This window comes from Gopherus flavomarginatus, chromosome 5 (genome assembly GCF_025201925.1).
Source record: "Gopherus flavomarginatus isolate rGopFla2 chromosome 5, rGopFla2.mat.asm, whole genome shotgun sequence".
In the NCBI taxonomy this organism is placed as follows: domain Eukaryota; kingdom Metazoa; phylum Chordata; order Testudines; family Testudinidae; genus Gopherus; species Gopherus flavomarginatus.
In genome coordinates this window covers 92,627,203-92,653,476 of record NC_066621.1, presented here as the reverse complement: position 1 = coordinate 92,653,476, position 26,274 = coordinate 92,627,203, and the positions used below count along the sequence as shown (strand labels likewise).

The 26,274-nt window shown below is 44.0% G+C and overlaps 1 protein-coding gene across 3 annotated transcripts in view; it reads left to right on the top strand.

Moving 5' to 3' along the window:
- The first annotated feature begins 4,670 nt into the window (after nt 1–4,670).
- SYNJ2BP (synaptojanin 2 binding protein) overlaps nt 4,671–26,274 on the top strand; it is a 50,604-nt gene continuing 29,000 nt past the window's right edge. The window contains exons 1-5 of one of the 3 annotated variants that reach the window (XM_050953641.1): nt 4,671–4,871; nt 11,763–11,899; nt 14,018–14,113; nt 15,493–15,647; nt 17,727–25,869. In XM_050953641.1, coding sequence (XP_050809598.1) covers nt 4,808–4,871; nt 11,763–11,899; nt 14,018–14,113; nt 15,493–15,633 — 438 coding nt within the window. In that variant the 5' untranslated portion in view covers nt 4,671–4,807 and the 3' untranslated portion in view covers nt 15,634–15,647; nt 17,727–25,869. Of the gene's footprint in view, nt 4,872–11,762; nt 11,900–14,017; nt 14,114–15,492; nt 17,668–17,726; nt 25,870–26,274 lie in introns of those variants that run through there. The other 2 variants (XM_050953642.1, XM_050953640.1) reach the window with 2 other exon arrangements.

Here is a 26,274-nt window from a genome sequence, read left to right as displayed (position 1 = left end):
CAACTGGCATAAGTGGCAGAGCTGGGAATTGAATCTAGGGCTCACCACAAGAGACCATCCTGCCTCTCAATATGAATTTGTTGAATTTTAAAGGCTTCAGAGGATTTGCTCATGCAGTTTATTTCCCTGGAGTTTTTAATAATCTCTTCTCTATCGAGAGGCCTAAAATATGCACATCAGCTGGCCAAAGTGATCCTAACAGCAGACATTTGAACATGGAGAATTTTTGAATGCAACTTTTTTATTGAACCTGAGATAATTTAAAGTATGACTTAATTCAGCTTTCATGAACTTGTGACTGTTGCAGGGAAGTTGCAAATGTAGGTGTAGTCAGGAAAAGCTGTCTTGCTGTGACAGGAAAGTGGATCTAACTACCACATAGAAGTTGGGAATGGGAAATTGATGACATTGATTGGATCTTCTGAAGCAAGCACTCTCCAGTCCAGGGCAGCCTTTGAAAGGAATACTAATGAGAGCTGACTCATCCAGTACATCAGACCATTTCCTCTTCTGGGCTCCCTAAGTCAGTGGAATTCCAACTGATTAGATCAACTTGGGAGAGAAAAACAGGGTCTAGGTGCTGCTACTCTGCCTAACAGCAATTTTACATCTACTTCCTTCTTTAGCATCTCTCCATTGACCTGAATTACCCAGGAACATTCATGCCTCAACATTCCATATGATAGCTTCCCAAACAAATCTATCACAGCGCCAGGCCTCAACATTACATCCACTAACTCCCCAATATTGCTATCATAAACAGATAGTTAAGGGTTAATGTCTCTTTTACCTGTAAAGAGTTAACAGGCTCAGTGAACCTGGCTGACACCTGACCAAAGGACCAATCGGGAGACAAGATACTTTCAAATCTTGGTGGAGGGAAGTCTTTGTTTTGTGCTGTTTGTTCTGTTCTTTGTTCTCTCTTGGGATTAAAAGAAGCCAGACATGCAACCAGATTTCTCCAATCTTACTGAAACAGTCTTTCAGGTTCAAGATAGTAAGTAATAGATAGAAAGCAGATTAGCTTTATGTTTGTTTTCTTTCTTTGCAAATGTGTATTTTGCTGGAAGGATATTTCACCTCTGTTTGCTGTAACTTATACTTAGGCTGGGAGGGGGAGTCCCTCCGCTCTAGGTACAGCTGAGACCCTGTAAACATTTTTCCAACTTGATTTTACAAAGATAATTTTTACTTCTTCTTTCTTTAATTAAAAGCTTTTCTTTTTAAGAACCCTGATTGATTTTGTCCTTGTGTAAGACCCAAGGGGACTGGGTCTGAACTCACCAGGGATTGGTGGGGGAAAGCCGGGGGGAAGGTGAATTTCCTCTCTGTTTTAAGATTCAAGGAGTTTGAATCACAGTATCTCTCCGGATAACCCAGGGAGGGGAAAATCTGGAAGGGAAAAGCGAAGGGGAAGGGGAATGGTTTATTTCCCATTGTTCTAAGATCCAGGGGGTTTGGGTCTTGGTCTCCCCAGGGAAGGTTTTGGGGGGACAAGGAGTATACCAAACACTATATTTTGGTTGGTGGCAGTACTACAAGATCTAAGCTAGAAATTAAGCTTAGAAGGGACATACAGATCCCCACTTTCTGGACACTAAAGTTCAAAGTGGGAAAGAGACCTCTCCTTTTACCTGAATTACCCAGGAACATTCATGCCTCAATATTCCATATGATAGCTTCCCAAACAAATCTGTCACAGCGCCAGGCCTCAACATTACATCCATTAACTCCCCAGTATTGCTCTAATTAGAACCCTGCAGATACATAAACAAAATATGAAACAGTAAAAATGTTATTTACATTTTCCTTTGCTCTTTTCCTTATTCTCCCGTCTCTTGAGCTGGCCAGAAGTGAGGGGGAAAAGAGAAGGTGCTAGTCTCTACATTATTTCTGCAATTTTGGACAGAAACCCAAAAAGGCATTTTGCCTAAAATAGGGGGTTATAAATGGTATACTTTGGTTTAAATGTTTAATTGTCATGAGTTTAGGATAGTTGCAATGCACCCAGGTAATAAAACTATGAGTCAGTTATACAGATTGTCTCAAGTGCTGATAACACCTTCATAGCAGACCACATCATCACATACGCTCCATGTGCCTCATATTTTGTACAAGAAAAACTATTTTAGAAGCAATTTAGAGATTTTTAGTTTTTTCATTGTATCTTTTGATTGTATCTGATTTTTTATTCTGTCTCTCCACCTGTAAAGTCAGACTGCGTTAACGTCATTAGTCCAATTATACAGCCTTCAGAGAGAAAGGAAAAATATAACAAATATAGTTTAGAAAGCTTGATGAGGTATCCAAAAGAGCTTTTCGTACATAAAAATGTAATTGTAAAATCTGATATCTTGGGACCAAGTTTAACAGGAGTCACTTGCCAATTATCCTGGAAAGACATTACCCCCAACCATATAAACTTGCATAGACTGAGATCTTAGAGTCCATATTAATTTTCAAAATATTTAAGTATAGGTGCTTCTGTGACAATATTTCTGATTCTCAAAAGTTTATCTCTTGCCACTCATCCCAAGTGCCATTTCATACCGTCTTCAAGTAACATTCTGAGTGGAGTACTTAATTGTAACACATTAAGGATGAATTTACTTAACTATATTAACATTTCCATGGCCGCCTTTTTATGAGCTTCTCATTTGCATAATTATATACCTCCCTTGGGTCCACTCAAACTCCTAATGTCAGTGTGTATGCATCTTACATAACATCTAAAGGAACTCCAGGAGGACACTGGTTCTCTGTTTCTTGAGAGCCTCAGAATTAAAAGGACACCAAAGCCCATCAGTCATGCTATTAAGTTTAATTTAGAGACGCAATAGGTGCACCTTAAACTGAGGAGGATGGTATTTAAGCTTTATCAATTATTTCAAATTGTAGTAAAGAAAGCAATACTAAGAAGTGGTAAACCAATAAATAACCCACAGTAAATAAAGAAAGTTTAGCAACATGCTTTGCAAAATCAGAATGTTTTTCTCAGCAGCCTAGAGCTAATGGAAGCTCCATATTTTTTTTAAAAGCTCCATATTTTTGCACTCTATTCAATTTTCATTAATGTCAATGTCAATATACTGTGGTATGATACTATCGTCTCACTGTTTCCTTGTGCTGTCCTGTCTGTCTTTCTGTTTCCATCATTTGTCTCTTCTCTTTGGGACAGGGATCATCTTTTTGCTCTGTATTTGTACAGTGCCTAGGACAGTGGGGTCCTGGTCCATGACAGGGGCCCCTAGACACTGCAATAGTACAAATCAATAATAATTAACAATAGTGGTGATTGGCCTCGAATAACTGCCTAAGTCAGTGGTCCCCAACCTTTTTTGTCTGGTGGGTGCCGGACGATGAGCCACTGAGGGCTGTAGCCGGTGGATGAGCATCCGCCAAAATGTGACCAACAAGCGGTAATGTCAATAGGTGTCGCTGTCGAAATGCCGCCGACAAGCGGCAACATCAATAGGCGTTGCCACCGAAAATCAGCAGCATTTTGGTGGCGATGCCATTAAAACATGAGATTCTGATCATTTTGTTGTTTAAAATCCTAGTTTCACTTGCTCACAGCCTTTACAAAAATGTGCATCAAGAGTCTGTAAGTTAATCTTCACTAAGATTCAGCGGCGACCCCTCTGGATGACGCTGCTTCTTGGCGGATGCTCATCCACTGGACAGTACGTGGACACACACAGATGCCCTGGCGGGCACCATAGTGCCTGTGAGCACCGCGCTGGGGATAACTGGTCTAAGTAGAACAGAATTGAATAGAATGGTAAGATTCACAGGACTTGGGACCAGTGCTGCAGTGAGCTCTGATTTGGGTCTTAAGTGAAAGATGGTCCAGGCCCTTTACTGTAACTGGTTGTAAGAGCTGGAAAAAAGCAAACTCAGCTGCCCAAGCAGACTCTGGGGCAGGGATCCACACATATGCATTCATTTTCAGGATTCGAACCTGACTTTTAAAACCTTCTGGTTAAAATTAAGGATGGGAGAGCTAATTTCATTTCACTTGGAGCCCATCTGAAAATTATGAGTTGTAAGTTTAGAACAGAACTTGATGTTTTTGAGGTTCAAGTTCTGAGTGGCTCTGGCACTACTGGAGTTCTGATCTGCATATTGGTTTGTTTTTTAAATATTTCCCTGATCATCCCAGAATTTTTTTTTAAACACGTAACTTTAATGTTTTTTTTAAATATCACAAGCTTCAATTTAGACACATATTTTAAAAAAATTCCCCTGGGAAAACAATGGTTTAAATTAAGACACTGAAATGTTTGTAAGGCTTGGAAAAAAGTCACAAAATCTAAACCCTTTAAAAAACTTGTTTAGCCCCTTCCTGTATAAAATTGCTTAATTCATTGATTTTTGAAAATTACACAGTAAATATATTTAAAATATTTAATAGGGTTAAAATGAACACGTATTAGATTTGCAGGATGGGGAAGATTTGGGATAATTTACCACTAAATCCAGAGGCAGATTCATTTGGAGGTAGTTTTGGTTCGGATCCTGGTATCCTATTAGTTTACCCCACAAAACACATGGGGTGAGGGCGCTGTGGAAGGAAACCAGCAAGAATGAAAGTGAGTTGTAATTCCAGATAACACTACAAATCCCAGAGATCTTAGCAGGGTCTCTTCCCGCCCTGTTCAGAGGCTGATGAAACTGAAAGTGCTGCAGGAGCGGCTGCTGCTGCTTCAGGCCCGAGAGATTATTTCACCTTCAACTGTGCGGAGAGGAGGGCAATCAGGTGGCGGTGGTAGGCAGACGAAGAGAGTGAGCTTTAAAACAGTGCGACATGAACGGAGGAGTGGGCTGGGTCCCTTCGGAAGAAGTGATCGATCTCACCAGAGGACCGTCAGGTAGAGAGTTAAAGATGGGGGTGGGAGGTTGGTCTGCTGGATCTAGATACTTGTGATCTGGCGCGGAGCCCGGCTCTGTAACTCAGTTGGTGTCACAGCTGCCAGCGAAGGTCCGGCCTGAGGCCTGTGTAATTCTGGCACTAGTTTCTAGTAGCAAAGTCATTTGCAAATACCTTCCGTGTGGAAGAGAACTCTAGGCAGAAGGAATCTGTCTTGTTTCGTTTTAATAAAACTCACAAAACTTTGCTTTTCAAACGTACTTGCAGCTTTTCTCGGGGGGGGGGGCTAACGCTGCATTGCACTTTGATTCATATGCCTCTAAAGGAGTTTGCTAATTGCTCAGTTATATTGGCCTCCTACTGTGGAGTTGGCTTGTGCAGCAGCCGAAAAAAAGTCTATAAATAAACTCTCCACAATTAAAAGGGGCTGGGACAGGGGAAGAGAATGCAGCTGGATTTTCTTCCAAGGAAATACAAGTATGGTTTTGCTTTTTAAAAAGAACTACGGGGTACTTGAGGTTTAACCAGATACTGACTTTAAACTGTAATGGGGTTCTTTCCCCTCAAAGGGCAATCTAAGAGATTAAAAACAAACATGGAAAGCAAGGCTGAATGGGAAGCCCTGGTGTTGAACAACTGTGTATTTGTGCTACCGATCAATTAATGGGGCGGGGAGAACAATCCTAGAGTTGTAAGATAATGCAGCCAGCAGTGAAGTAGTCCTAACTTACTTGAAGAGATGAGAGAGATGCTGCTGCTTGTTAATTCTTAGCACTTTGGCCCTGGTTTTTAAAGATATTTAAGTGTTACTGCACTGAGTGTTGTGATGCCTAACTGATTTTAGGAGTCTAAATCTCATTTCCAAATGGGATTTAGGCACTGTCAATGGGATTCCTAAATGCTTAAGTCATTTGCAGATGGGAGTTTAGCCTTCTAAATCAGTTAGCACGATATGGAGCACAGCAGTGGTTAAATGCCTTTTAAAAATTCAGGCTTTGGCTTTGTCTAGATGAAGGCCTGGTCTGTGCTACACAGTGGAAGAGTCTTCACTTCAAATTTGGCTCGTGCTGATGTAAGTGCCTTTCAATGCCCATTTAGTAATCTAACCTCCACGAGCAGCATAAAGTTGTGGTCGATGTAGCAGTGTCAGTGCCTATGTCACCTGTTATTGGCTTTCAGGAGCCATTTCACAATGCTCCACACTGACAATACAATCGATACAAGTGCTCCTTGTGAAGACGTGCACTGTGGATGCAAGGAGCCAAGTGTGCAGACATACAAACAATTTAATAATTGTAGTGGCTGTCTGCTGTATTAGGTTGATGTGATTTTTGTAGTATAGACTTGGCTGGAGGGTGAAAACATCTTGACTTAACAAAGGTGCCACAGGACTCTTTGCTGCTTTTACAGATCCAGACTAACATGGCTAACTCTCTGATACATGATTTACAGTGCTGCTTAGCACCAACTGTAGCCTCCTTTAAACGCCTATAAAATTATGTTAGCTGCTCGTCCTGTAACCTAGGCTCCAACCAATTGCACTTTCTCCCACTTCATGGCTCAACAATTTCCAGCCCCTTGATCATAGTCCTCCACTAGAAACATCCCTGTAGTTTCTTGTATCCTGATCCATGTCATGATGGCATTCTCCAGCTGAGGATAAAAACCAGGCCCTGCTTTGAGATATAATTTTTCTACTCAAAACTGCCCACCAAACTCATTGTGGGGCAGTACAAAATACCCTCAGACATGCTGAATGTTGGGCCCCTAGTACCTGTGGAGCTGGAGTGGGCCTGTGAGGATTCTAACTTGGATTGTCTTTTCTTTTTAAGCCTTTATTTAAAGAAATTTTGTAGTATGGCTGAAGTGTCAATTGCAGACACAAATTCACTCAGCATACTGGTAGCATAAAGAACGTGGTGTATGCTGACGCAAAACATGACTCACATTCCCACAGTGGACAAGGCCCAGAACTTTCAGAAGTGCCTCCTGCTTTGAGGGACAAACCCGTGCTGTTTTCCCAAGAGGTGCAGAGCAGCCCCAGCTCCTGTGGAATTCAGCTGGCGGTATGGTTGCTCTCCATTTCTGAAATGGACACACTGGGCACCCAAAATCAGAGGCCACTTCTGAAAAAATTTGATCAGGGTGACAATGTACCACACTAACTGCTTTATATTTACTGTTGCTGTTTGGTGGGTTAATTAAGTAGGTAGCTAAGAGGAGGGAAAGGGAGTGGGGTGAAGGATACAGAAAGGGTAGTTTTTTCATTACAGCCCTGTGTGCTATTGCTGGGCCAATCAAACCTTTTTTTTTTTTTTTTCCTCCTCCAGAATGAATTTTTTATTGCATAATCTAAACTGCAGTTAGCTATGGGCCTGACTCAAACTCCTGAATCCAAAGAGTCACAAATATTGTGGAAGTTTTGACTCTGGAACTGGACTGCATGGCTCAAGGCTCATCTTTTTAATTAAAATAAGTATGAATGAAAATCTGCGAGACCTTCAGTCCACACCAGTGTTGTGTATGGCGAGTGACCAGTTTTGGCTCCAGTCACCCTTTCCAGAGACTGCAACACCCACATCTCTGTTGCAGGTATCACTGTTTTTCTTAGGCCTGGGCTACACTGGAGGGGAGGTTTGAACGCGAATAGCGTAGCTGAAGTCAAAGTATCTTAGTTCAATTTACTTGGCCGTCCTTACAGCGGCAAGTTGACCGCCGCAGCTCCCCCATTGTCTCCACTTATTTCTCCTGCCGAGGTGGAGTACGGGTGTCGATTCTGGGATCGATTTATTGTGTCTAGACGAGACATGATAAACTGATCCCCGATGCATCGAACACTACCTGCTGATCCAGCGGGTAGTACAGATGTACCCTAAGTGAATCTAGTTCCACTGAAAGGTGCTGTCTTGACATCCTTGAAAGATGAAATCTTCTAGTTATACCTGGAACAGGAACCTCGTAGGTAGCAGTAGTGAAAACTTCCCCCATCTTTCCTTCTGGTATGCTGTGATCCTAACTGAAGTGACTGACTATAGAAGGTGGTACTTCAGTATCTGCCGTCAACCCCTCACTGAGGGGATCTAAACATTTCAAAATCTTCCCCTCCCTTCTTCTTCTTAATTTCTCTTGGTGATATCATCCTACAGCTATAAGAACATTTCACTGTATAGAACTGAAGGGAAACGGAGTTTAGGAAGACCATGAAGAAGTCAGTTCATGAGCACTGCTATTTTCTGGATTTCCTTAAAGTAGAAGATATATATGTTTTGAGGTTTGATTTTTGTGTTTTGTTTTTTTTAAATGAGAGAGAGAGAGAGGAAATCTTAGTTTTTTTAATTCCTTACTGAAGGTAGGTATGACCTGAGTCTAGCAAGTTATTTCACATTGACTTATGGTAACAACTTTTTGTCACTACTAACCTATCTAATATTTCTGTCCAGAACTTTGTACTCTGCTCATAACATTAGTATCCGAGTACCTGACCTTGAATATGTGCAATCTGATGGTCAAAAGGTGAAAGACTACATATCCCTTGAATTGAACTGGATAATTCAGGTGTATGAGGCTGGTGTATAGTTGTTAGGCTGCTACTTATCCTGGTGCTGCTTCAGATGTCTTAGCACTGCTGCTTTGGTGTCAGCATCAGGGCATGATTCAACCTGCTGATCAAGTTCTAACTTGCTAGATGTATGCCTTGGGGCTCATGCTGACTTGCAGTTATTCTTGTACATTAGAGAACACTCTGACCTGAATTGATTTGTTAGCACTTGGTATCTTTGTGTTAGGGCCTCTGGCTCTTAGCTATGATTGTTGATACACTTCTTATAAGGGTTAGATTATTTTATAGAGTTAAATAGCAAAGTAATCTGTTCTGTCCAAGATGTCTTTATTTCCTCATAATATCAAAGCACTTATCACAGAGTTTATTATTCACTTCTTTGGCAAAGTTCAGGTGCCTGTTTAGTTCAATCGTTTATTAAATATGAATGTTGACTATGCTTGCATACTGTTAAGATGGGTATGGTCGCATCTCTGGCAAAAGTTTGTTGAACAGGAAGAAGTATTTACAATGGCAGAACAGTATATTTAAAAATATATTCTGTTTATGCTGCTCAAAAATTACATTTTATGGAATGCCAAATTATTTTATAGATTCATCTGGCAATATTTTGCCAGTTGATATCTTTCTGAGCCTGTAGAAAGATCAATGTCAATTCTCTCTTCTTTGAAAAGGAAGAATTGTGAAACGTGCACCTGTTCTGAATACAGTAGATTCTGCTTAATAGCAACCTGGATATTAACAACTTCTAGTTAATAGCAACATTTTGCTGGGAACCAATTCCCTTCCATTGATTAGAATGTTGGTGGGATTCAGATGCTGGCAACAGCATTCTGCTTATTAGCAACTTTTTTTTTTTTTTTTTTTGGAAGAAAGGCTCCTCCTGCAGGCAGAAAGGGGAGTGCAGAGATCAGCTGGCTGCAGTTCCACAGATCTGCTTGTTGCTGATGCTCAGCTCATCCGAGTACTTCCTTCTGGCAGAGCAGGTCTGCAAACTTGCCTGTAGATTGGGCCACACAGGAGATAAGGGCTGTGGCTGGGCAGGAGAGGGGAAGGGAAGCTGTGGGTAAAGGGAGGTAGCTGTAGCCCAGGTGCCGGAACTGCATGGTACCTCTCTGTCCCTGTGCTCTCTCAGCTGCAACCTGCTGAGGGACTCCATAAGGAAGGAAGCGCTGGAATGGCTGAGCTCCCTAATCTGGAGAGTACAGGGAGAAGTACCATGCAGCTCCGTGGGCTCCCAGTGCTTCCTGGAAAGCCCTGGCATTCCGGCTGCATCGTGGTTCCCTGCTGCTGTCCTACTTGCAAGCAGGTGTGTGGGCTGCAACCAGAGAAGGCACATCTCAGCACTTCCTTCCCCCCGCTACTGCCTCACAAACCTGTCTTCCACTTGTTAGCAACTGCTGGTTAATAGCAACTTTTTGCTGGCAACGGAGGAGATGCTAATCAGTGGAATCCACTATATTTGTTTCTGGTCACCAAAAATATCCCTCTTCCACATCTCCCAAACTGCATCCTTCGATAGAAATGAGTCTTCTACATTTTGCGTTGATTGCTGAAACCCTATGAAAATCTCACTTTTGTTATTGTTCATTAGTGTTTCTATCACTAGAAGGGGATCCCCTGATGTTTCTGGTAAATCTTGACTTCCTCTCAAGTTTTCTGTCACGGATTTCTCTGTTCTAGGATTATTATGCTTCATGGGAAATGCTTTGTGGGCTTGTTTGGTTTTTACCACACACTTTTTGTGGCATCTCATTCAAGTAACATTAGTAACATCACTGCCTCGCTTCTCCCAAACCGTGCTAGCAATTCCATCCTCTCCACCATTTGTTTGAAGCTGACAGGAAGAGGAACAAAGAGGCTTGCATCTGAGGAAGTGGGTATTCACCCACGAAAGCTCATGCTCCAAAACGTCTTTTAGTCTATAAGGTGCCACAGGATTCTTTGCTGCTTTTAAAGAGGCTTGGGAATGTCGAGGCTGCCATTAGTGTTGCTATATTTATCAGCCAGTAGGGGCACTCTCTGAATGCTATAGCTCACCCCAGACCCTCTGATCTCATATAACTGAGCTAAAAAGTTGCTTCCAAGGCAGGACAAGTTAATTTTCATTTGCCATTCTGATCACAAATCTCCTGTTTCATATTCCTCTACCCAATGCATCGAAGGAGAGAGCATCAGCCTGTTAAGTGTGCATCTGGGATTTGCTTTCAGACCATGTTTGGAGTAGCTTCTGAGTAACAGGATCATGTCAGAAGGAGACTATTTTCTTCCTTCCCTCCCTCAGATGTTGTCTGTCTGCTTCTGACTTCCCAAGTTTCATACTGCCGGATCATCTCCCTCCTCATCATTTATTCTTTGCAAATATTTTGTTGCACTGTGCTACAGACTGTGCTCTAGCAGTCCGTGGGACTCCAGCCTTTGAGTTCAATCTGTTCTTCTGGATTAGACTAAGCAAAAAGTCTTAATCTTCCAATGTGCTTTAATCCGCCAGCTGGTTACAGCCAGAGTTCTGTAATCAACTTTATTTTTAACAAACAAAAAAACCCCAAACTGCCTCAATCAGGCCATTACTTCCATTTCAATTTTTGGTGACTTTTTTTCTTTTCTTTTAATACCCTAGTCCTTTGAATTCATTTCCTGTCCTGTTTCAGATTCCACAAAGTGCTTGCACAGTTGCTGCTGATGCTTACGTAAAATGTGAAGTGGGTAAGAAGTTTGTCAACTCATTATGTCCTTGGGTAAAACTCCGCACTCAAATACTCTAAGAACATAACATAAGAATGGCCAGACTGGTCAGACCAAAGGTCCATCCAGCCCAGTATCCTGTCTACCGACAGTGGCCAATGCCAGGTGCCCCAGAGGGAGTGAACCTAACAAGTAATGATCAAGTGATCTCTCTCCTGCCATCCATCTCCACCCTCTGAAAAACAGAGGCCAGGGACGCCCTAGGGCCTGATCCAGTGACTTTAAATCATGGTTAAATACAGGACTGGAAGTTGAGTGATGTGGGCTCGGAGACCCTGAGCCAGTCAGGTAACCTCTTGGTGCCTCAGCTTCCCCATCTATAAAATGGGGATAATAATACTTCCTCACAAAGGTGTTGGAGGCTTGATTAATTATTGCTTGAAGCTAGACCTACAGAGTGGTCCATTGTGAAATGTAGAGTCTTTCTGTTTCCTTGAAAGAAACAGTTATTGATGAGAAGGTGTTCTGGATAGTGAGGACTGGAGAAGGCACTGCTGCACTGGGGCAACTTCTTCCCCCTAACTACAAGGATGTATTGGACCTATTTTTCTTATCTACTTGAAATTCTCTGTCTTCTGTTTGTCTCAGGATTGGGCTTTAACATTGTTGGTGGGATGGATCAGCAGTACATTGCCAACGACAGTGGCATCTACGTCAGCCGGATCAAAGAAGATGGGGCTGCTGCCCTTGATGGCCGATTACAGGAAGGAGACAAAATTTTAGCGGTAAGTCACTCCCTGGAAGGCATGTGTTTGGGGGATCAGGGAGAGCTTTGGCCAGGAAGGAGATGAGATGGGACATTCTGTGGACAAGAGACCATCCTCATCCAGTTTTGCCGCCTTGCTTTTTTGGAAACATTCCTTGGCCTCTGGGCTTGCACAGCTATGTGATGTTCATCTAAAAGTTTTTTATGGTACCAATAGCCTGATTTTTCCCCTCATTCTGGTATTTCAGTACTGTGGCTCCACTGACTTTTCTGGAGTTGCTTGTGATTTATATCCATGTGGGAGGAGAATCCATCTTCCAGTTGTTAGGTTTCTCTCCCCAGCATACTAGTCAGTGTGATCGGGATTATTATTAACCCTTTGCTCAGGAGGAGCTGGGTTTCCTATGAAGTGGCTGCTTTCCTTGCCAGTACCATGGTTAAGGTGGATTAGATATGGTCTGAAGATTTTCTGTTGCTATTGTCAGTTATACCAGGTGATAGCACTTTAACAAGCAAAGAAGAACAAAGAAATCTGCTAAAATATGATCATTTTTGATCCATGTTTAATGGATTTTAATTATATAAATATATATATTTAAACTTGTGTTCCAGTTTTAGGTTTATATAAATAAACTAAGAGTGGCTTGTGTAAGTTGGCGCTTGATTGCTGAACCAAAGAGTGATGGATAAGTACCTTATCCTAACAGTGTAATAACTGTGTACAAGCAGTTGAAGCATGTAAATTCTGAGAAGGGGGAAGAATAGTTCAGTGAGATCCAGTGAGGAATTACTAGGAGTAATGGGATGAAATTTAGCAAAAAAAAACACCTTACGCTGAGTAGCAAGAGATACTTCATGATGATTAAATCTACAAGGCTTTGAAACATTATTTTGTGAGTAGTAGCATCCTTAGTACTGGAATTATTTAAAACTGGACAGGACAAAGCACCATGGAATATATTGTAGGGAGTAATCTTGGTAGATCCCCTGGTTGGGTTTCCATTGGTATATTTGCCTAGCCAATGGGTCTTATCCATTTTTCAAGCCTTATTTCCAATAAAAGTGTGGTGTTTATCCTTGAAAGCCAATAAAAGGGCGAAGGTCTTCACTAACTGAAGATGCAGATTTTTATTTTGGCTTGCATGTTGAATTTGTTAATCAATATTCATCCATTAAGCATTCCATGCCACAGCATTTGACAGTAGATTAATGTCACAGTATAGGGCAACCTGTGCATTCAGTGGTCCAGCAAGGGCACCTGCTCTCAGGCCTCCTGTTTTTTTGCTTCCATGTAACTTTCTCCACATCTCTTCTCGTTTGGATTAAAATTTCTCATGCTTCATCTTAAATCAATGTTCAACCTGTTTTCTTCAAACTTTGCAAATAGCTGAAAACACAGTTCAGATTATGCCAATGGCTTTCTTTTTTTCTTTTTTCTTTTTTTTTTAAAAAGAGAGACTTGGTTAACTCAGATAAGCTTTTGAACTTCATACCTGACATGGACTTAGTCTTCAGTGTGGACAAGGGCTTGTGAAGAAATTTTGGGGTTACAGGCAGTTTCAGAATGACATAGCCACTGTGTGGTCCACTTCGTTTTCAGTAGATCCTGTAATTCCTTTGACATTGCTCTGCTCCTTCAAAAGATTTAAAAAAAAAAAACACTTACAGTAGAACCCATTTTTATTTCAAAAATGTTTCAGACCACTTAGTCTCAAAAACCACTCAAGTAAGTAGGGGGCTGAATAAGACAGGTAAGCTAATGGGCATGTAATTTTATAACTGGATTGGATAAATGGGATTCTATTGTATTAAGCCCCTGCTTCACCCTCTGTATATCAGAATTAGAGATGAATCCAAGCTACAAAAGTTCAGAACCAACTTTGAACTTAGAAAAGTTTTTAGCAATGCTTTGAAATGGAGTTTCAGTTTGGGATCCTCTCTAATTGTCATATATAGAGGTCCTGCTTAATTGTCTAGTAACAGAAAGTGACTTTAGTGCCTTCTTCCAGTCATTAATTCTTGCATTTTGGAATAATTCTGACTGCCTAAACTGGCTGCTGTTATTTTGTTCTGCAGTGCTGAGAGATGACTTTTTTGATCTGACAGCTACCAGTTCTCCTTTTTATTCCTGTGTTAGATTAACGGCAGGGACCTGAAGAACTTGCTGCACAAGGATGCTGTGGAACTGTTTAGGAATGCAGGCTGCGACGTTTCTCTGAAAGTTCAACACAGGGTGGGTATTGCCAGCTCCTGGCAGTTGTCCTTGAGGCCCTGCTACCATGGTTTGGGTCAGACTGTAGGATACTCCTTGTAGATCCCTGTCTGCTTTGAAACTCTGGGAATTCTGCTCTTCCTCTCTACAATGGTTGGAGCGGGGGAGATGTAGAGGATTGGGTTTGTATTTATGTAATGAACATACTCTACTGCTAGAGTGAACGTTCAAGTGAATGAACAGCAGCAGTATCTATCCATCCATCATATTTAATGATGCTCTGGAGGGGGTTGGAAAGTTTAGTAAAGTAGAGTCTCTTGATCTTTTCTTTGCTAAGAGGCGTTGGAGTGGTATGGTCCCACCCTCTTATCCAGTCATTTAACAGACAAAATATGTCTCACCGGACAGTCAGATGAAGTCCCAAGTCTTCTCTCTTATTTTAATCTCTGGTGCCATGTTGTCCATGGTGGGAGTGATGTTGGGACCTTGTGTGACAAGTCCTGATTCAGAATATAGTTCTATAGGTAAGGAGTAAAACCTCTCTAGAGGGGGCTGGGTTGCACTGAAATTGGTGTTTGGCTATTGAGCCTTTCCTGGTAGGCTGCTGATTCAAATGTGGCCCAGTCACTGGTGATTGAACGTTACAGTCTGTAGGCTGTTCAGTACCTATGTGAAAAGAGTTGCTTGACTCAGTGCAGTTCTAATGGGCAGGTGTCCCTGCAATTAAAACCCCACCATGTTTGACATTCATTGTTCCCCTTGTTGGCAGTCTCAGCTGAGAGGCCAAAGATTCTCCAAAGGAGAGAGAACTCCCCTCTCATCCCTAGCTGTTCTCCCTCCAGAGTTGAGGCATATGTGTAGTGTCAGGAAAGAAGCGTGTGCTGCTGATGCTTAAACTGTACCAGTACTAGCTCTGGAGACAGAGAGGAATCCAAAATCCACTGCTGTTTGGCACCTCTTGCCATCACTAAAGTTGATAAAGAAGTGCTGACCCATCTTGAACCATCACTAGGGCAGCTCTTGTGAAATAGTATGTGACTAGGTCATGCTGAATTGTGGGGGTGTGTGTGTGTATGTACATATACCACTGCCATCTGCTGCATGGAATCTTACCTGTCTCAAGTGTTTGATTCTCTGTCTAGTTACTGGCTTACAAAGAGGATATGGAAGCATCGATACTACTCATAGCTAATGGAGGTTTTCTTTGACTCCAGTTGCAGAGTCATGCATTTTGGAGCAGAAGGTTCTGCATTCTAACCCTCCCAGGCCCCAAGTGCTGTATGCTGATGACCATGTCATGTGTGGTTCTAGAACCACACATTCCTCACTTAGGGTTGTTTTCTGTCTTGCCCCAATGGTGCGCAGTCTCCTTGCCACTGATGCTCTTCTTTCCCTTTTAGTTGCAGCCACAGAATGGTCCAGCTGGTCACAGAGGAGATGGAGAACCAGATGGTATTCCCCTAGCTGTCATTTTGGTGCCAGTGTTGGCCATTGCAGTGGTTACAGTGTGGGCCTTCATGAGGTATCGACAGCGGATGTGAAAGATTCCCCAAAGGTCTCTGCATCTATATTCCATAGCTACATTATAATTTAAAGAGAGAATCAACAGTTTTATCCTGGACTAATGCCACAAAGGATTGTTGCCTCTTGTAAAGCTGCTGCTGATGTTCACTGTGTTCTGATTTTTCTTGTGGGGTTGACAGAGGAAGGAGTTAAATGGGGAGGTGAGATCAGTGTGTGTAAACGACTGTGCCATTTTCACTGATCCCATGGAAGTTTTGCCATCCCTTTTCTCACACCATGAACTTTCAAATACTTATTCTGTACTTTAAGATGTGACTTCGGGGGGAGAAGGCTGTGGGTGTGTTTTTAAGAGCAAAACTTTTATTTTGAGAATTTCCTTGTTCTCATCTCATTCCTCCTACAACCAGTGATCAACCTCTCTGAATCAAGAATGAAGAGGAGTGCGCACTGCTTTTATTTTCTTCTTTTGAGTAGGGTGGGGTGATTAAATAAATGCCTTAGAGAAATGTATACCATCTAATCTGGTTTCCCACTTAAAGTTCCCAGAGGAGCTGCTGATGTAAAATAAATATGCAGTGTCAGTGGGGTGGTGTTCTGGCCCTGGAAAGGCAGGAGGCAGCTTCAGGTAGGAGGAGAAAGGAGTAAGGATAGAAGGCTCAGGAATGAAGAACCAAAGAATTGTAGCAAGGGGCTTTTGACAAAGTGTTAGGATACTGGAGAGAGAGACCCAATAGCATCAGAAATAGCCCAATGGGGGGAGAGAGTAACTGTTGAAGCTGCAGATAGGTCTTTAAAGTAGAGGTGAACCAACAGCATGTTTAGTCTATGGAGCTACCAGAAGCCCCATCTCTCAGGTTACAGAATATTTTTTTGGGGGGCAGGGGATGGAAATAGAACACTCATTTTACCCAGACTTATTGCAACAGCAGCTGACCTGCTGTCTGCAGTGTCCTGCAGCCTGGAAGACCTTAGCGTGAAGTGGTCCATGGTATGGGCTTGGTCCATCTAGGCCAGGGATCGGCAACCTTTCATTTATTCACTCTAAGGTTTTGCGTGCCAGTGATACATTTTAATGTTTTAGAAGGTCTTTCTATAAGTCTATAATATATAACTAAACGGTTGTTGTATATAAAGTAAATGTTTGTTTAAGAAGCTTCATTTAAAATTAAATTAAAATGCAGAGCCCCCTGACCAGTGGCCAGGACCCGGGCAGCGTGAGTGCCACTGAAAATCAGCTCACATGCCGCCTTCGGCACATGTACCATAGGTTGCCTACCCCTGATCTAGGCTATTGCTTGCTTGCTGAAGCTCTGTCATGGCTGCTGGGGAGTTACACCAATGGGCAAAGCATGGGATGGAGGAGGAAGATGCACAGTCCTGGCAGGTATTCTGTAGCCACACTAGGTTCTTCTTGCAGGTGCGGGGGCAGAAGGGGGACAGGGAAGGCTTGGTAAGAAAGGTGAATTGGCAAAAAACATGCCATGCCTTGCCACAAAGGAGAACAACTCAGCCTAATGGGGTGTTTAACAGGCTGCTAGTTCTGTGATAATGCTGGGGGAAATGAGCAATACCATGTTCCTATGAGAGAGTAAAGCTGGCCAGTAGCTGGACTGAAGGAAGTCAGAGTCATTCTATTGGGGTAGCAGGGAGGAGAATACGCACAGGATGTCCGTGCTTCAAGGCACTTTAATTTTTTGTTTTTTAAATAGGCTGTAGAACAAACCACTTCTAGGTGCTTGATGTAGCCTCTGAACCGTGCTTGTTAGGCCACAGTACCTGGAAGAAATGTGTGTGTGGTAGAGGTGTTTAGTGAATAAGACTGTGAAGCTGGAGCCCATCTCTTCAAAAGCTGTGATTGATTTTATCTGCAGGATTGTAACTCCTTACTCTGTCTGGTTTTAAACACATCAGCTGACCTCAGTGGAGTAAGACCTGTTTTTTCTTGTCTCCCAGAAAGAATTTGTTTTGCAAAAAGACAAGTGATATGTATTGTCTGTATAAATGCCAAAAATCACATACGCAATATATGTATACAAACAAGAGAGACTGAATTGAAGGCCTTCTCCACTCTTCACTTTTTCTCATCCCTAACCTTCCTCTGTTTTTACAGGACACTTTGTTATACAAATGTTTAGAATGCCACAGGATGACTGGCTGGAGATGTTCTTCTGTAGTGGTTCAATGAAGGCCCTTGTGCTATAGTATTTGACATTCCCATAGTATTGTGAAGAATCCTAGCATGCTGCACCAGCGATATACATAAAGCATCCCTTACTTCAGGCACAGCAAGAGGAGAGCATGAGGGAGAAGTTTGCCCAAGGTTCCTAAAGCAAACCTCTGCTCTTGCTAAAAGTACTGTGAAATTTTGGCAGCTGTATGTGCAAAGGGGATGGTTTGTGCCTGCAGTTCCGTGGTCAATGGCTTGATTATGCATGCAAAGCAGATAAACATGATTATCCACAACAAGGTGCCCAACTAACCACGATCAAGGCTGTACATTTGTGAGTCTAGATCTCTACTCAAACATTTGGCCACCTGTCCATGCAGAGGAAATAGAACCTCTTGTTTAAGGTAGCACTTCTGTCAGAATAACTTGGCCATTTTGAACTTAATGGTTCTTCAGACAAGAATGTCCACTAGTAACTGGATTGTTTTTTTATACAGCACCGTTCACCAGTAGAAGCTACCCATGAGAATGAAACTACAATATAAATAAGTTACAAACTCTCACCAGGAAAGAAAACACTACTTTTCAGATTAGATTGAAAAAGCAACAGTTTTATGTTTGTGAAACTTGCAGGGAGCATGAATCTATCAACTGGATGTACAGAAGTTTGGTACTTGGGGGAGGAATAGCTCAGTGGGTTGAGCATTGGACTGCTAAACCCAGGGTTGTGAGCTCAATCCTTGAGGGGGCCATTTAGGGTCTGGGGCAAAAATCTGTCTAGGGATTGGTCCTGCTTTGAGCAGCGGATTGGATTAGATGGCCTCCTAAGGTCCCTTCCAACCTTGGTATTCTAAGATAGAAATGGGCAAACAGTTGGCAAACCATTGCTGGAACAGAAGAAAATGGTGTTACAGTCTAAGTCACTAGCAGGAATTGCAAAATAATTCTTAGTTTGACAGTCATTTGTATCAGCAGGCAATGGCATAAGAAGGATATAGTTCCATAAGGAGATAATGGAGAGCAAAGGAGCTTCAACTGTGACACAATGCCCTTCCTTCCCCTCCCTGTGGCCAACTGTGATCTGTGGAGTCTGAAATATGTCCTATAACTACTCTCCAGTTGTATATCCAACACATACTGGCCCACAGAGAGTAATAGGGCAAGCTGGAGTTACACCAGGCATGAACTGAACCCATGAACAAAGTGCTGTGTACCACCAATTCCTGTGGCAGCTGCTCTTTTTTCCTTTGGCCATTGTTAGTAAATTCCACCAAAAAGCAATTTCTTTTTATAAAAGATGATGCAACTAAAAGCAGATATTGGGTAGGGTCTCTAAATATGTGCCTTTGTCAGTTAAGAGTATCTATCTGGCTCCCCGTTATCTGCTAAGGAGACCTATCAGCTTCTGAATACCTCAAGGGTATGTTTACACTGCAATTAAAAACCTGTGGCTGGCCTATGTCAGGTGACTGAGGCTTGGGGGGCTGCTCAGTTGGGGCTCTGGGACCCTGCAAAGTGGGAGGGTCCCAGAACTTGGCCTGCAGCCTGAGCCCAACCATTTGCACTGCAATTAAACAGCCCCTTAGCCTGAGCCTTGTGAGGCTGATTCAGCTGGCATGGGCCAGCAATGGAGGTTTGATTGCAGTGTTGAGATCTTCATGTAATAGTCAAGAATGTTGACAGATTGACTGACCATCCTGGAGAAAATAATTGCTTGTCTGTCCCCCCCAAAAATTGCAACATGGATAGTGATAGCTACACCCCCACTGACCTTTACCAGTGTGTGCATCAAGCCAGAGCTATGGGGGAAATCTCTAAAGTGAGAGTGGGCACAAGAGGAAACTCTTTATTCCCTGTCAGCCTTTGCCCTCTCTACTGAGACTGGCTTACAAAGGTCTGAAGTGGTGTCAGTTGTGTTGAGGGTGTCGTGACATTAATGCCTGTCACAGAGAACTGGGTGGAAACCAGCAGCTTGTTCTGTGGTTGTTTACAAATTTGAAGAGATATGGACTAGATTTAAATGAAGACTGGACAAGTGATTAGTAGGAGCAGTGAAAGAGCAGGCATGTGAAAGTCTCCTGTTATCCTCCCTACCCCTCCTGCCCCATCTATGTGGTGAGTTTCAAGACCATGTGAGTGTAGGAAAGGGCCATACGGAGTGAGGCATTGAGGAGAGTGTCAATGCTTATCTGATCTGAGTGAGGCACCCAAGGAGAAGGTGCACTGTTTGTGTAAATAGTAAAGAACTTTTTATTCTGTGTATAAGGGACTCAGGCAAAATGTAAAGAGGTTGTTATGTGTATTGATCCACAGAGCATCACAGAGTTAAAGAGGATGAAGGAAGAATAATTTTATTGTTATAGTGTTTTAAAAATGCAAGCAAGGAAAAGAAATTGATTAGGGGAACTCAGCTAGAAGTAATGGCAAGAAGCAAGGCAAAAGAAAATCTAAAGCTGACTATCATAACCAGCATCTCCATAAGATGTATTAGGCTGTAGAATAATCACTCCAGCAGTGGTGGAAACCTGGAGGCATGTGTAACTTCCCAGGGTACATTGCATTGAGAGTCACTTTATCATCACCCCCTTTCAGCAGTGAGCAGGAATCTTGCTTCTGCCTATCTGGCTTTTGGCTCTCTAATGGCCCCAGCATGTTAGCCCCTCACGTGCTCTCCTTGGGGCTAGGCCAGCCCTTACTTTGCCTTGCAGGTAAACAGTAGGTGCACCCATGTCCCGAAGTCCCTTTGAAGCATTGCCTTGTGATATCCAGCTCCTCACAGATGTTGGCTTCTCACAGAAGTACCAGACTTCTTGTTCCTAAAGGAACAGTGTGCACACCAGCTTGTAAGATTCAGCTGAAGGCTAGTGGTTAGCTTAACACCACAGCCCTAAGTTATATTAATAGTAAAAACAAATTTGTTATCACAGTCTAGAGAGTCCAGAGAATGAAAACCACTGGCTGCATATAAACAAAATCAAACACTCTCTTTCCAGAGAGTAAACAGAACTAACAGGTTAACTTTCTGTATAAAGAAGTTTTTCCTCACCCAATGTCCTTTTCAGCATTTTCAATGACGGTAAATGCACTGCCCATTTACTTCATAAGTGAAGGATAAAGGGGCATCATCTTTGTCTCTTACGTATGCCCTCCCAAGTTCATTGTACTCAAAGACAGGATAACAACCCCTAGCTTGTTTTTCTTGGGTACTTTCCTAACATCTGACTTCATACGTAAATAGGCATCAGTGGTCTTAGCTTACGTGACATTCTTTGGTGAACCAGCTTGTGCAGACCAGTATTGGGATGTTCCTGTAAACCCCCTTGCCAGTTGGCATTAAGGGCCTGTTGGGTCACATTGTTTAAAATGACTGGACAAAGCACTGGAGCAGCTTACAGGACCAATTTACCTCTGCCTCTAGTGGAATAACCTCTCTCGGTAGAGTTGCAACCAGCTTCCTTTAACTTCCCTCCATCCATCTAAGCATGACTGTTTTTTACTGAAGCCAATGGAGGAGGTGGAAGAGGTGACAGAATTTTATCTCCATCCAAACTGGGCACAGCTGCTTATACGGAAGTGAAAGGAAACGCTCTGAGAGCTGATTAAGTGATTCCTTTACATGCTGTTCCGTCCACATTCCTCAACTGCCCAGAGGGGAATTCTCAGCCCCAAGTGGCCTAGGGCAGCCCTCAGGGCTTTCCGAACTGGGCCTATGCTGCAGTGCAGACACACTGGAATGCAGCACTGCTTCAGCCACTCCTCCTTCCACTTACATGAACCTTCAAAAGCCCTCTGCCCCAGCACACCCAGCAGGAGAGGGTGTAGTGCTGGCTCAGGCCTCTTACACTGGGAATTTTCCCTGGGACTCTGGATGCCTGTTTTATGGCCCCTTAAAGGGTGCAAAGGAGCTGCAGGGCCACTATCAATGGAATCCCCAAAGGAAAATGTGCACAGATCTAGTGTTCAGACTCAAAAAGTTACCTAGAAAGCTTAATGCAGAGCTGGGAACTGATTTTCAAGGACGGCGTAGGCTGACAGGCTGTTTCACCATCCAGGGAAGGGAAACAAACTCCATGACGAGGAGGAGGAGGAAATTGGCCGTCCGAAAGAAGAACTTTACACTGAGAAACTAGCAAAGGTTGAAGCACCTTTGGAAGAAGCCACTAAATTTGTAAAACCATTGAAGAATTTGGTGAAGAACAAAATAGAGACCCATCTTTTTGCTTTTGAGATTTACTTCAGGAAAGAGGAAATTTCTTCTGATGCTGCAGTCTGTGTAGAGAGCATTTCCTTTGACTCCAGTCATCCTTGGCTTCATGAGTGTATGATTCACCTCTTTGGCTATGTATCTGAAAGTAAAGATCTACCAGATGGTTCCTGTTCCTTCAATCTTTCCAATTCACTATACAACATCAGGCTGGATGCCACCGTCTGGATGCCAACCGGTCTGACCCAGGCTTATACAGGCCCCCTGTGGAATTGGCCAACGAAAGGATCTGAGTCTCCACCCCCTTACCCAGAGGCCTGCCTGACACTGAGGCCTCTCTTTCTACTCTCGTGTGTGGCAGAGTCCTCATAACCGTGACAAGGCTGGGCCCAGGCTTCCTGGGAGGCTCGACCCCCAACCTTATCATGGTCACTTAGAACAGGGGCTGGAGTGTCCCCACTCTGGGCTACCCCACCCGGTCCCCTGGTGTAACAGGCAGGATTCTGCATCCCGTAATCTGAGGTCAGATCTCAGTGGGACCCCCCTGGCACCTTGTTGGTTTGCTGGAGAGCCTGGAAACTCAATGTGCTCAGCTCCCCTATTCCCATTTGTACACGAATGAGTCTTTTCCTTCCTGCTGGGGGACTCACGCCCACTGGAGCCAGAGATTTATACAGCGGTTCCAGAGCGCACTTCTTAAACAGAATGTGTCACCATGCGGCTTTGGGGGTCTGACTCCCTGGGAGTGAATCCCAGAGCAGTTCTGGGCATGTCCTGACCGAGACAGGACTCCTCTAGAAGACAGGGCCAGGATGATAGGTGGAGACAGGCCAGAACTAGGCTCCCCCAAAACCATCAGCTGGGTCCAAACAACATTTTTGAAGGTGCGCCTGAGGGTGGAGCACCAGTCTCCTTCCAGGATCCTTCTCGGCCTTTCAACAACCGCCTCTCCTATTTCCTCCATGCGTGGTTCCATATAACATCAGACCATTGGGTCCTACGTACGGTGGAAAGTGGATACCTCCTTCAATTTTCTCCCCCCTTCAGGGACCCTTCTAATTAGTAACTCCTTCTACAGGAGGTGTGAACGCTCCTAGCTATCACAGCTATAGAGGAGATTCCAAAGGAACTGAGAGGTAGGGGGTTTCACTCATGTTGTTATTTCCTAGTCCCCAAGGCAAAGGGAGGGCTATGGCCCATCCTAGACCTGCATGGACTCAACAAATCTATGGTAAGGTTGAAGTTCCGCATGGTTTCCCTGGGGACCATTATTCCTTCCCTGGATCCTGGAGACTGGTATCCCACCCTCGACATGAAGGACGCGTACTCCCACATAGTCATTTACCTGCCGCACAGGCATTTCCTTCACTTTGTGGTCAACCAACAGCACTTCCAATTTACTGTCCTTCCCTTCGGCCTATCTATGGCACCAAGGGTCTTTACAAAGTGTATGGCCGTCGCAGCTGCCTCATGCCATCAACATCGGATCCAAGCTCTCGCAGAAAAAGCCACCCACGCAGTGATTTTAGTTCAGAGACACAAGCCTGAGGCCCGTTTATTAACACACACTAACGCGTTGGGGGTAGCAGCTTTGATTCTGCGCCCTCGAAATAAGGCACATCTTAACTTTGAAAGCTTAAAACCGCAAACAAATTACACATACTTGAGTAAGAATTACCTTATTTGGAATACAATACACAAGTTAGGGTCTTTTCGGTACTTTCCAGCACCCTTTTGCAACCTTGTCTTATATGAATGTAATTGGAGTTAGGGTATTTCTGGTACTTTCCGGCATTGCTACAACCTTGCCTTTTATGGGGTGCAATTACATAATTGCCTTTCATGGGGTACAGTTACACAAATGGGGTAGTTACACAAATGGGGTAGGGGGAGGCATGGTTACTCATTTTAGATGACTGCTTCACAGTGATTGCTTTACACAAGTGATTATATTTCAAAAGCAGTAGGCACATACTGTAAATTATTCTTGTTGCTGGGGCTTTTTCACTCTCCTCCTTTTCAGTCCCCCTTCCCTCTCTGTGTCTCAACCTCTGGCCGCCACTGTCAGGGAGCACAACACTTAGCTTGGTTCAGGCCTGTGGCCTGTTAGCCGCAGGGCGGGCCTAGTCCAAGCAGAAAAACTTAGATTAATAGGGCTAGCTTAATTTTCCCCCACAAAGTGTTTCCATACCTCGACAACTGGCTCATTCAGGGTCGAGCCAAGGACCAGTTACAATCTCATGTCCAGTACACCGTGAGCTTGTTCAGACAGCTGGGCCTGCTGCTCAATGTCGAAAAGTCCACTTTGGAGCCAACCCAAAGAACAGACTTCATCGGAGTGGTCCTAGACTCAAGACTCGCCCATGCGTGCCTACCACACGGGCATTTTCATTCCATGGCAAGCATTATCCACGGCCTCCAAAGCTTCTTGACCTCAACGGAACGGACGTGCCTCGGTCTCCTGGGACACATGGCGTCTTGTACCATTGTGACTAGACATGCCAGACTGTGACTTGATCTACTTCAGGCCTGGCTCTCAACTGTATACTGTCCAGGCTGGGACAATATGGACACAGTGGTCACGGTACCGCTGGAAATCTTAACCTCCCTGGGCTGGTGACTGAACCTCAACTCAGTATGCGAAGGGGAAGCATTCCATACCCCACAGTCCTCCCTGGCCCTAACCACGGATGAATCATCTTTGGGTTGGGGCACTCACCTTGTGGACCTTCGCACACAGGGCCTTTGGTCCACACAAGAGATCCCTGCACATCGATGTATGGGAGCTGAGAGCAGTGGCGTGTCAGATGTTCCACAAGCACCTTCAGGGCCGTTGTGTTGCAGTTTTCACAGACAACACAATGACCATGTTTAATATCAACAAACAAGAGGGAGCACGTTCGTCCCCCCTTGGTCACGAAGCCATTCACCTGTGGGAATTCTGCATAGCCCACTCGATCGACCTGGTGGCGTCGCTTCTCCCTGGAGTCCAGAACACCTTGGCGGACCGCCTCAGCGGATCCTTCCGGGCTCATGAGTGGTCGATTCGCCCGGACGTCATCCACTCTGTTTTCCAATTCCGCTTCTGTTGTGGCTGGACCTGATCACTCAGGGACATGGACGATTCTGTCATCCCGACCTGCCATCCCTCCACCTCACAATGTGGCTAACTCAATCTGAGCTACGTTGCTCCCGCTCGGTGCAGAAAGTTCTTTTGGGTAGCAGAAAGCCCTCTACCAGGTCCAGGTATTTGGCTAAGTGGAAGCGTTTTTCCTGCTGGTGTGCTCTGAGCAATACTCCCCCCCTGGAGGTGTCAGTACCTACCATCTGAGACTCTCTTTTGTCCTTGAAACAGCAGAGCCTAGCAGTTTTATCCATCAGAGTACATCTAGCAACGATTTCAACCTTTCACCTGGGTGAAAATGGGCTCTCGGTCTTCTCCAATCCCATGGTCAGCAGGTTCCTCAAGGGTTTAGAACATCTGTACCCGCAAATTCGGCATCTGGCCACTACGTGGGACCTCAGCCTGGTCCTATCCAGACTCATGGGTGCCCCATTCGAGCCGATGGCCACCTGCTTACTCCTCTGTTATTCCTGGAAGACAGCCTTCCTCATAGCTATCACCTCGGCGAGATGTGTGTTGGAGCTTAGAGCCCTCACGTCAGACCCACAGTATACGATGTTCCAGAAGGACAAGGTACAGCTGCAACCACACCCTGCCTTCCTTCCTAAGGTGGTGTCTGCCTTCCATGTCAACCAAGACATCTTCCTCCCAGTCTTCTATCTGAAGCCGCACACTTCTCGACAAGAACAACAGCTGCACTTTTTAGACGTTCACAGGGCCCTCACCTTTTACATCGAACGAACAACACCTTTCAGGAGGACATCCCAGCTGTTCGTAGCTGTGGCAGACCATCCAGCGCATCTCGTCCTGGATCACATCACTCATCCGTGCGTGCTATGACTTGGCTGGTGTCCTAATTACGCACCTTACTGCCCACTCCAGTTGGGCTCAAGCTTCGTCCTCCGCCTTCCTAGCTCATGTACCCATATAGGAGATATGTAGGACAGCAACTTGGTCATTGGTACATGCTTTTGCTTCCCACTATTCATTAGTCTAGCAGTCAAGGGGTGATGCGGCATTTGGCTCAGCGGTTCTGCACTCTGCGACATCTCACTACGACCCCATCACCTAGGTAAAGCTTGGGAGTCACCTAACTGGAATCGTTATGAGCAAGCACTCGAAGAAGAAAAGACGGTTACTCACCTTTGTAACTGTTGTTCTTC